Source organism: Lethenteron reissneri, chromosome 2 (genome assembly GCF_015708825.2).
Source record: "Lethenteron reissneri isolate LAM-NWPU_2019-01 chromosome 2, ASM1570882v1, whole genome shotgun sequence".
In the NCBI taxonomy this organism is placed as follows: Eukaryota; Metazoa; Chordata; class Hyperoartia; order Petromyzontiformes; family Petromyzontidae; genus Lethenteron; species Lethenteron reissneri.
Window position 1 is genome coordinate 14,669,225 of NC_083780.1, and position 12,200 is coordinate 14,681,424.

General features: G+C 43.7%; 1 protein-coding gene across 1 annotated transcript in view; it reads left to right on the forward strand.

The window, feature by feature from the left end:
- Positions 1-276: 276 nt before the first annotated feature.
- LOC133341920 (deleted in malignant brain tumors 1 protein-like) overlaps positions 277-12,200 on the forward strand; it is a 50,134-nt gene continuing 38,210 nt past the window's right edge. Inside the window, exons 1-7 of the mRNA XM_061550759.1 lie at positions 277-319; positions 3,429-3,743; positions 4,425-4,442; positions 5,898-5,974; positions 8,076-8,151; positions 9,126-9,242; positions 10,359-10,387. Coding sequence (XP_061406743.1) covers positions 277-319; positions 3,429-3,743; positions 4,425-4,442; positions 5,898-5,974; positions 8,076-8,151; positions 9,126-9,242; positions 10,359-10,387 — 675 coding nt within the window. The remainder of the gene's footprint in view (positions 320-3,428; positions 3,744-4,424; positions 4,443-5,897; positions 5,975-8,075; positions 8,152-9,125; positions 9,243-10,358; positions 10,388-12,200) is intronic.

The window sequence follows — 12,200 nt, forward strand, 5'->3', positions numbered from 1 at the left end:
TTCTTCGAGTCTCCAACACGTGGACCTGGACCCGAGCTGTGGTCCCGGTCCATAGTAGCTAGTTACGTGGTAATTAGTGTAGTTAGCCTGGTGGTCACCACCATAGGTTATTCTGTTAAGGGGCAGTTACCCTGTGTGTTGGTGTTAAATAAATGTGTTTGCCTCCAAGTGTACGTCTGCGACTCAGTTGAACTCACTACACATATATTCAGGTATTGAGATGCTCCATAACAATGATACAAGGACCATACTGATCACTGTGCTTTCGTCTGTTTCATGCCTTCACATTCATCGTCTACAGAATCTACTACCCTCTTATGTAAGTCCTCATGCTCACACGTGACTCACAGCACCACGTACTGGTACTGGCAGCGCCACCGTTTAGGCCCAGCCTCACGAGCAGTGCCCCAAGCTTGGGATGTCATCTTCAGAGATCGAGCTTCTTGCACGTGAAGACGTGATCTGACACCTACATTCTTCCCTCACCTGATACTGCCGCAACAGCGAAAACGCCCCTCATAAAATTGACTAAATAATACAGTAGCCACGTTACTTTGTACAGGATAACTCAAAACGCACTAATTACTCATTGTGTTTATAGACTATTCTCAAATGATCCTGTTTACAGTTTTTGAAAAACTGATTGCAAATGTTTATATTAGATTATAAATATGATTGCAGTATTGTCTAAGACAGACACCCAATTGTCCCGTGGGCAAACCTCTAACATACACTCTGAACCTGGGGACCTGAGTTTGATTCTGGGCAACAGCTATCACCAGTGAATGATATCTGAAGTGATCCTGGATGCCCCACTGCTTCACTCACCCACACCGACCAGCGTGGTGAGGTATGGTCAAACATGACCGACACAACGTTAAACATACTCTTTGGTTTTTTCGGTAAAGTCACGTAGGTAGAAATAAAATAAAACAAATCACGACGTTTGGATCGCAACACAAGAGATCCTCATCAGGTGGGACAATCACAGCAATAAAATGCTGAAGTCGGCGAGAGAGCTGCCGTTGAAAGAGGTTATATAGGTCAGAGAGGGGGGAGGAGGCAAGGGGGGAGAGAGAGAGAGGGGGTGTGTGGGGTAGGGGGGGCCGCGTGAGCGCTCGGGGAAGAGGAAGTGAGGCTGGGGGGGGGGGAAGTTGGCGGGGCTAGAAGTGGGAAGTTGGGGAAGAACAGATGAAAAGGGTGCTAGTAAACCGGCAGGTAATGATGGAAACAACATCCAGTTAAGGCATTGCCTGGTTGATAACATCCTTCCAATGATTGTTCAATTTGTATCATCTTCTCGGTTAATGTTTTGTCTTTGTTTATATATCTGGATGGCTTCATGAACAAACGTTTGATAGTAGCCCGAGCGTTTGCCGAGTACTTTGGTCTCGGAAAAAACAATATCATGCGAGCCCATAGCGTTTTAACAATGGTCAGCTACGTTAAACAATCACAAATTATAAACAAAACGTAGCTCACCCTCCGTCAAAGCACGGCGTGAGAATGGGCAGCGAAGCTGAGTGGGTGCAATGAATGGAAACTCAGAGCCGGGTGTCATCAGCGTAGCAACGGTGGCCACTGTCGAACTGGAGATGATTTGGCCAAGTGGAAGGAGACGTTGTGAGGAGAGCGGAGGACGAAGGCGGAGCCTTGTGGTACACCACAAAGCAACGTTCCCCAGGAGAAGGTGGTGGCCTTTGTATTGAAGCATCGAGGAGCATTTGAGACGGGACAGACATTTCCAAGGTTGTTGGGGCTCGTCGTGAGTTGTGTTAGGACGCTAGTGATCGCAGTCGTCTTAAGGGCTGGGGGAATGGTACGGGATCACATGGTGGATTTGACAAGACTGGTAATGTAGGGTGCTTTGTGGATATACTTTGTGAGTACAGGACCAAGCATAGAAGAAAACGTGTTTTCTTTTACCAGAAACAGAATCTTTATTTATCCTGGAGAAATTCACAGATACACTATGGGAACCTCATTTGCCAGTAAAAATATGATAATTGGTTTTTTACCCTTCTATCTGGCAACAAAACTGACACCTTTTTACAAGGAGTCATGTTTGCATAGACCGCAATACCTGCAGTCATAATACAAACAAAAGAACATAACTCTGATAATGTGCACTGTCCTTGAAGTTGATTGGTTCACACCCGAGACAGCTTTCCTTAGAGCCTCGTCTCACATGGGTTGGACCAGATGACGCCTTTTGGCGTTATGTTCTTTTGTTTGTATTATGACTGCAGGTATCGCGGTCTATGCAAACATGACTCCTTGTAAAAAGGTGTCAGTTTTGTTGCCAGATAGAAGGGTAAAAAACCAATTATCAAATTCACAGATGTTCAGTAGGGGCGGGTCGGAAAGTAACATAATGAACATGTCTGTGTGCGTGTCTTGCCATTTAATGCATCTTTGTCGTCAGTAGAGCAATTGGCACCACCAGTTAAATCGAAGCAATGTTGGTGCTCTCAGATTCTCAATTGAGATGCTTTTAAACAGTGAGTGTACATTGCATAATATCATTGGTCACGCTACTGAAAGTCATCTGTGTCACCATCTCATGTCTTCATCATCTGATGCAGTATCTACCATGACCCCTCCTTGTAAGTTTCCTCTCCCACTGCAGTTCCATCAGCTGTAAACTTGTCCTGTGCCACATGTAGCAATTAACCCAGGAGTAGTCATTGGAATGCGCATATCCTACAAGTCCTACTCACTGGGCTTGTAATGATCTCCCCGTCTCCTCCATAAAATATGCAATGAATTGTCACAATTCGATTAAATAATTCTGCATCTTTGCACGTTATGCTGTCTCCTTAAAACATGCCTCTCTGACTGTTCAGTTTTTTTGGTCAGTTAGCCTAAAGCAGTGGTTCCCACTGAGTGTGGTCTCCGCTCCACCACTGAGTGGTCTGCAGGGCTGTGATATCACCGCAGGTTGATCCAGACAACAATGACACTGTTGATCCCTTTTGTATCGGACATTAATTCATAGTTTTGATATTCAATGTAAAAATAAAGTTTGGGAAAACTACCCTGACTCAACTTCCGTAACCCTAACATCCAAATGCCCATCCCAAAAAAAACCGAACAGCTGCGTTTAAAAAAAGACATGTTTCTTATGTTCCGGTGTTATGAATCATTTAGTATGAGTGGTGTTTAGAGAGAGAAGTGAATGAGTTGTGTCACCAGGGGTGCGGGGGTGGCTGGGTGGTGATCCGCGAAAAAGTTTACATCGGCTGAGTGGTGCGGGGGCCACACAAGTTTGAGAAACACTGCGCTGAAGGAGGCATTACATTTATTTTGGATAGTCATCAAGTTGTAAATGCACGATTTGATGCACGTTTCTTGAGTGTGACGGTCATTAAATGCGTAAAGCTGCTGCAATGATGAATAATACAAATAAATACTTTCATGCTCACCAGATGCGCCCATTCGGCTGGCTGGGGGTGGCTCCTCGTGTCAAGGCCGAGTGGAGGTGTTCTACGGCGGCGCGTGGGGCACGGTGTGCGATGACATCTGGAATCTGCAGCACGCCCAGGTCGTGTGTCGCCAGCTGGACTGTGGCTCCGCTGTTGCTGCCTTGTCCTATGCTTACTTCGGACCGGGCTCTGGTCAGATCTGGCTCGACAATGTCCAGTGCTTTGGCGACGAGCCTGAGCTCTCCTCCTGTCAGCATCCTTCCTGGGGGTTTCACGACTGTGGGCATCAGGAGGATGCCTCTGTCATCTGCTCACAAGGTACATTCAATGTAACGTGCATGTGTAACACTTTGCCTAGATGCCCTGTAAATACATGTCCACGACGCTTCTATGTAGCCCAATGGAAAGGGTCAAAGGACTTCGAGAAGAGATAATGAGATGTACACAGTTAGACATGAACAGTCTGCCTCAGCATCAGACCATGTTTCCCACCTGATGACGGACGCTTGTGTTGTGCCCGAAACGTGATTTATTTTATGTTTCTACCGACGTGACTTTACCGAAAAAACTAAATAGTATGGATTCCTGCAGTCACGAAAGCTTCAAATCAAGATTGATCTTTAGTATCATCAATTTGCAGTTTGAGGAGCCACAAATCACAGTCCGAAGGAAGGTGAAAGGTCCCTTTATGCTCTTGTCCAACTCAAGTGTTGTGTTCTGTTTTTCACCTTTTTTCTGCATCATCGCGAGATGCGATTTAAGCACCGGGTGGCATCATGGGGGATACCGTCTACGCCAGGTGCAATGAGCGAGCCCTGCTGTGACGCTGGGATTGAATGCATTGCTCCTACTTGATAGTCAACTATTTCATCATGTGCAGTGGTTTGGTATGCGATGGGTGACTCTTCAGGCTTTGTGATGCTCATTAACAATGATACGGGAGCCCTGCTGATCACTGTGCTTTTGTCTGTTTCATGCCTTCACATTCATCGTCTACAGCTACTACTACCCTGCCATGTAAGTCATCACGCTCACACGTGACTCATAGCACCATGACCTGGTACCGGTAGCGCCACCGTTTAGGCCCAGCCTCATGAGCAGTGCCCCAAGCTTGGGATGTCATCTTCAGGGATTGAACTTCTTCCAAGTGAAGACGTGATCAGACACCTACGTTCTTCCGTCACCTGATACTGAGCTAAATGATACAGTAGTCATGTGACCTTGTACACGATAACAAAAACAAGCATACCTATGAATGACTCAGTGTGTAGACTATTCTCAGATATCCTGGTTATTATTGTTATAAAACTGAAATGTGTTCTTGCAGCAAGCAACCGGAAGGGTACACGGAACAAACACGTATAGATGACACTTACACTGTATATAGGTGAAAAATACGTGTGTAAATATTAATTTATTATTGCAAATTGATTGTAATTTTCATGTATTTGTACTTTGTCTCTTTTCAAATAATTACGATCTGGTTCAGCTACATCTACTGGTAAGTAATAATTGTCAACATCACTATAATCTCTGTGCATGGTATGGGTCATTGTATAGAGACAACTCCTGTTAACGTACCACAAATTGGTCCCAATTATATGGACCTCAGATTATTGATCGGCAAAATTGTTCCTTGCTTGGGATTTACATTGCAACTTTCTGAGTCAAGCAATCTAGCCACTGTGTAATTCTGCAGGCTTATAAAGTTTGTATATTTATATATAGATTTTGTTGTCTCTGGTGTGGACCAATCAGTTTCAAAGACAGTGCATAAATTATCAGAGTATTGTTGTTTGTTTGCATTTGACTGCAAGTATTGTGGGTAATGTAAGCATGATTCATTGCAAAAGGTGTCAGTTTTGTTGCCAGAAAAAAGGGGAAAAACCCTATTAGTATATTTTGGTACTGGCAAAGGAGGTCCCATTATGTAGCTGCTCACCCCGAGCTCTCATTACTCTGGTAGTGCGTTGTCTTTGAACTGTGCGCCTTTTGGCTTCATCTGGTCGAAGACCATATGAGACGAGGCTCTAAAGAAAGCTGTCTCTGGTGTGGACCAATCAGTTTCAAAGACAATGCATAAATGATCAGAGTATTGTTTTTTGTTTGCATTTGACTTCAAGTATTGTGGTTAATGTAAGCATGATTCCTTGCAAAAGGTATCAGTTTTGTTGATAGAAAAAAGGGGAAAAACCCTATTAGTATAATTACAGTATTGTAGGTTACACATTTTGCTCACAAAACTACTACGTAAATAATGTCCCTGTAATGGATGACACTGTATGGGACAGGAGGTCTGTATTACATATTTTCCAGTTTTGAGATGCTCCATAATGATACAAGGACCATACTGATCACTGTGCTTTCGTCTGTTTCATGCCTTCACATTCATCGTCTGCAGAATCTCCTGCCATCACATGTAAGTCCTCATGCACACACGTGACTCACAGCACCACGTGCTGGTACCGGCAGCGCCACCGTTTAGGCCCAGCCTCAAGAGCAGTGCCCCAAGCTTGGAATGTCATCTTCAGGGATTGAGTTTCTTGCAAGTGAAGACGTGATCTGACACCTACATTCTTCCCTCAACTGATATTGCCATAACAGCAAAAAACCCTTAAAAAATGTACTTAATAATACAGTAGTCATGTGGCCATGTACAGGATAAAAAACAAACATACATATAATTGACTCACAGAGTTTATAGACTATTCTGAGAATATCCCGGCCATAGTTTTGGCAAAACTGGACCGTTTGCATGCAGGAGGCGACCAGAAGGGCACATTGATAAATCAAGAATAGATGACACTTGCACTGTATATATATAGGTGAAAAATACGTGTGTAAATATTAATTTATTATTGCAAAATGATTGTAATATTCATGTATTTGTACTTTGTCTCTTTTCAAATAATCTTGATCTGATTCAGCTACAACTCCTGGTAAGTAATAAAAGTCAACACAAACATCTCAGTGCATAATATGGGTCATTGTATAGAGAAAACAACAACTCGTGCTAACTGACCATGAATTGAGTCTAATTATATTGATCTCAGATTGATGACCAGTCGAATTGTTCCTTGCATGGGATTTATTTTGCAACTTTCTGAGTCAAGCACTCTAGCCACTCCTGTTAGATTAGAGAGTTTGTGTATTTATATTCTGCTGTAAATACGACTGGGTAATTCAAGTATGAAGAACAACCCCTTGCTAGAAAATGTCCATCCCATTGATGAAAATGGGTTTGGTCTGTTTTACATATTTATCATTTGGGGGAGCTCTTAGCAGTGCTGCTGCTAAGCCCTGACAATCGCTATCATCATCTCTGTGCGACAGTGGCTCATTAACAGCATTCAGCTCATTAGCTTGTAACCATTGTGAAATCAACAAGCCAGACGTAACAATTACAGTCATGTACGTTATATATCTAGTTCACAACATTACAGCACAATGAATGGCCCTTGTATATCATGACACTGTTTTGGACAGGTTGTCTGTATTACATATGTAATAAAAGACTCGGACGCTTCTCTCTGTCCTGAGTCCTTTATTTGGGTTCGATCTCTTTTCCCTCACGGCACTTCCCCTATATACTCTTCGCTCTGCAGCCCCCAGGCTGCTGTCGATCACGTAGCCCACTTCTCTCCTAGCAGACCCGCTGCTGTCTCGTCGTGCAGACCCCCGCTGCCCAACTCCGCCCTTGCAGACCCGCTGCTCTCTCTGCAGTCTCCTCGCTGCTCCTGCTGCCCTGGGGTCGGTCACCGTTGGCCGACGGTGCCGATCCTCGGGGTCCGTGTGTGTGGCGATCTCGCCACTCTCTCTTTCCCACTCCGCCCTGCGTGGCCTCACACTTTCCCAGTCTCCGATCACTCCCCTACCGCTTCCGGTTTCTCCCCTTATAGACCTGAACCCTCTCCCCCACGTGACGTAACTCCTCCCCCCATGACGTCACTTCCGGGAGGTCGTTTACGCCCGCATTACACATATTTAGTGGCATCGCGGGATGTCACTATGCAGTGCGGTGTAACGACATCGCGGACACCACAATGGTGTGGGTGCAGTACCGGCCCTAGAGGGGCTTGGTGAGCGCTGATTGATAGCGCTGGATGGCACCACGCTTGGCGTACAGTGCCAGCCCTACATGATAGGGTGTGGGAGTGCCGGCAATAGGAATGAGGTTACTAAAGGCCATGGCACTCTGGTTGACCCGAAAGGACACGTGACCAGTTAAGTCTACAAAGGGGCCCCAAGAGGGGGCTAGGGGGGTCACTTGGTCGGGGTCCAGATCCTGCTCGAGGATTCTGGAAGGTGGTTGTGGCCAAGAGCGGAGCCAGCCACGCCGTAGAGGATCTAAGCCGGGTCCCCAGAGGGACCGGCGTTGTTGTTCATCCTGAAGAAACCTTCGTCTATGTTCTCCGAGTCTCCAAGACGTGGACCTGGACCCGAGCTATGGTCCCTGTCCATAGCAGCTAGTTACGTGGTAATTAGTGTAGTTAGCCTGGTGGTCACCACCATAGGTTATTCTGTTAAGGGGCAGTTACCCCGTGTGTTGGTGTTAAATAAATGTGTTGCCTCCAAATGTACGGCTGCGACTCAGTTGAACTCACGACACATATATTCAGGTTTTGAGATGCTCCATAACAATGATACAAGGATCATACTGATCACTGTGCTTTCGTCTGTTTCATGCCTTCACATTCATCGTCTACAGAATCTACTACCCTCCCATGTAAGTCCTCATGCTCACACGTGACTCACAGCACCACGTGCTGGTACCGTCAGCGCCACCGTTTAGGTCCAGTCTCACGAGTAGTGCCCCAAGCTTGGGATGTCATCTTCAGGGATCGAGCTTCTTCCAAGTGAAGACGTGATCTGGAACCTACATTCTTCCCTCAACTGATATTGCCATAACAGCAAAAAACCCGTATAAAATAGACTCAATGTGACTATGTACATGATCAAAATATACCCATGAATGACTCACCAAGTTTACACACAATTCTTACAAGATCCTGCTTAGTCTTTGGAAAACTGTTTGTCAATGTTTGCATCCTGGAGGAAACCAGCGGGCATACGGATCAAGCAAGTGTAGATGACACTTACACTGTCTATATAGTTCAAAAATGCGATTGAAGTATCATCTAATACAGGCACAACATTGTCCTCTGGGTAAACCTCGAACACAAAACAGCTCCGTCTCTCCGTGATCCACAAACCTCACCTCTGAGTTATTGGATTACAGTCACCCACAACCACATAAAGTCAGATGGCCTTTAACAGATGGCTCACATGACTATAAAGTCTTTATTTAGTCCATGATTATTTTTATTATGTCACCATATAGTCATTGTTTCTGTGTGTGTGCACATCATTGTATTGAGGATCATGTAAAGTTCTAGTGATCCTAGTACGGAAAGTCAGGTAAAAAGTTCAAGCCCAATCCCAGCGCAATAAACATTGTAAACAAGGTCACGGCATCATCGCGTGCTTTCAGATGCGCTTTTGCGGCCGTCTGGAAAGCTCTTCCGACATTAGGAAGCCACTGGAGCTGCGAACTTTTAAATCTAGGTTGAAACTAATTTCTTTACAACAATTTTTTGTGCTTAATTGTCTGTTCCCCGCACCTGCGATTAGCACGGTTGGCTACGTAAGCTGCGAAAGAAGTTCAACATGCAGACCTAATGATTGCGCCTTTCTTTGCAGATTGGTGCCAGTCATACCCCTGTCAAAATGGGGGCACCTGTGCATTATACTGGTCGTATCCCTACTACCAGTGCTTTTGCCCTCCAGAATCATGGGGCAGCAACTGTGAATACGGAAGTAAGATAACTCCTTGAACCTTGTTCATCCCTTTTAATGAATCAAACATTGTCATGTATCTGCTAATGTTAATGCGCACGTGGATGTATTATTCTGTATACCTGTTCGCGTATTTTAGAGACCTGATCGCACACCTACATTCGTCCCTCAACTGATATTGCCGCAACAGCAACAAACCCTTATAAAATGGACTTAATAATACAGTAGTCACATGACCATGTACAGGATGAAAATATAGCCATGGATCACTCACCAAGTGTATAGACTATTCTTAGAAGATCCTGATTAGTCTGTGGAAAACTGATTGTAAATGTTTGCATCCTGGAGGAAGCCATAGGGCACACGATCCAAGCAAGTGTAGATGACACTTACACTCTGTATAGGTCAGAAATATGCATGTAAATATGAATTTATTATTTCAAAATGATTGTAATATTAACGTATTTGTACTTTTTCTCTTTTCAAATAATTACGATCTGGCTCAGCAACAACTGCTGGTAAGTAATGATTGTCAACATCAATATCATCTCTGTGCATGGTATGGGTCATTGTATAGAGACAACTCCTGCTAACTTACCACGAATTAGGTCTAATTATAATAACCTCAGATTGATGATCGGCGAATTGTGGTTCTAATGATATTGACCTCATTAATGACCAGCCGAACGTTTCCTTGCATGGGATTAATCTTGTAACTTCCTGAGTAAAGCAATCTAGCCACTATGCCCTTCCGCTGGATTATATAATTTGTAGATTTATATTTTTCTGAATATACTACTCATTAACTGCAGTCAGCTCGTCATCAAGTAACCACTGTGAACTTAACAAGCCGCCAGATGTAGCAATTATAGTATTGTAGGTTACACATTTTGCTCACAAGACTACCACACAATTAATGGCCCTAGAATGGATGACAATGTATGGGGCAGGTGGTCTGTACTACTTATTTTCAGATTTTGAGACGCTCCACAACAATGACACAAGGACCCTGCTGATCACTCTGTTTTTGTCTGTTTCATGCCTTCACATTCATCGTCTGCAGAAACGACTTCTTACTCCACCTGTAAGTCATCACGCTCACACGTGACTCACAACACCATGTCCTGGTACCGGCAGTGCCACTGTTTAGGCCCAGCTCACGATCAGTGCCCCAAACCTGGCATGTCATCTTCAGGGATTGAGCTTCTTCCAAGTGAAGAATTGATCGTACACCTACATTCTTCCCTCAGCTGATACTGCAACGACAACGAAAACACCCTTATTAAATTAACTAAATAATACTTTAGTCGTGTGATCATGTACAGGATTAAAAACATACATATGATTGACTCAGAGTTTATAGACTATTCTGAGAATATCCTGGCCATAGTTTTGGCAAAACTGGAACGTTTGCATGACGGAGGCTACCAGAAGGGCACATTGATCAATTAAGAATAGATGACACTTACACTGTATATATATAGGTGAAAAATACGTGTGTAAATATGAATGTATTATTTGCTAAATGATTGTAATATTCATGTATTTGTACTTTGTCTCTTTTCAAATGATCTTGATCTGATTCAGCTACAACTCCTGGTAAGTAATAATTGTCAACACAAACATCTCAATGCATGGTATGGGTCATTGTATAGAGAAAACAACTCGTGCAAACTGACCATGAATTGGGTCTAATAATATTGACCTCAGATTGATGACCAGTCGAATTGTTCCTTGCAAGGGATTTATTTTGCAACTTTATGAGTCAAGCACTCTAGCCACTTCTGTTAGATTAGAGAGTTTGTGTATTTATATTCTGCTGTAAATACGACTGGGTAATTCAAGTATGATGAGCAACCCCTTGCTAGAAAATGTCCATCCCATTGATGAAAATGAGTTTGGTCTGTTTAAAATATTGATAATTTGGGGGAGCCCTTAGCAGTGCTGCTGCTAAGCCCTGACAATCGCTGTCATCTCTATGCGACAGTGGCTCATTAACAGCATTCAGCTCATTAGCTTGTAACCATTGTGAATTCAACAAGCCAGATGTAGCAATTACAGTCGTGTAGGTTATATATCTAGTTCACAACATTACAGCACAATGAATGACCCTGGTATATCATGACAGTTTTGGACAGGTGGCCTGTATTACATATATTCACGTTTTGAGATGGTCCCTAACATTGATACAAGGACCCTGCTGATCACTCTGCTTTTGTCTGTTTCATGCCTTCACATTCGTCTGCAGAAACTACTGAGTACTCCACCTGTAAGTCATCACGCTCACACGTGACTCACAGCACCACGTGCTGGTACCGGCAGCGCCACCGTTTAGGCCCAGCCTCATGAGCAGTGCCCCAAGCTTGGGATGTCATCTTCAGGGATCGAGCTTCTTGCACGTTAAGACGTGATCTGACACCTGCGTTCTTCCCTCACCTGATACTGCCACAACAACGAAAACACCCCTCATTAAATTAACTAAATAATACTGTAGTCGTGTGACCATGTACAGTACATGATAAAAAAACATACATATGATTGACTCACAGAGTTTATAGACTATTCTGAGACGATCCTGGCCATAGTTTTGGCAAAAACTGAAATGTTCGCATGCAACAGGCAACCAGAAGGGCACATTGATCAATCAGGCATAGATGGCACACTGTATACCAAGGTAATAAATACGTGTACATAAGATTTTGTATTGCAATATGATCGTAATATTAATGTATTTGTACTTTGTCTCTTTTCAAATAATCATGATCTGATTCAGCTACAACTCCTGGTAAGTAATAAAAGTCAACACAAACATCTCAGTGCATGGTATGGGTCATTGTATAGAGAAAACAACAACTCGTGCTAACTGACCATGAATTGAGTCTAATTATATTGATCTCAGATTGATGACCAGTCGAATTGTTCCTTGCATGGGATGTATTTTGCAACTTTCTGAGTCAAGCACTCTAGCCACTCCTGTTA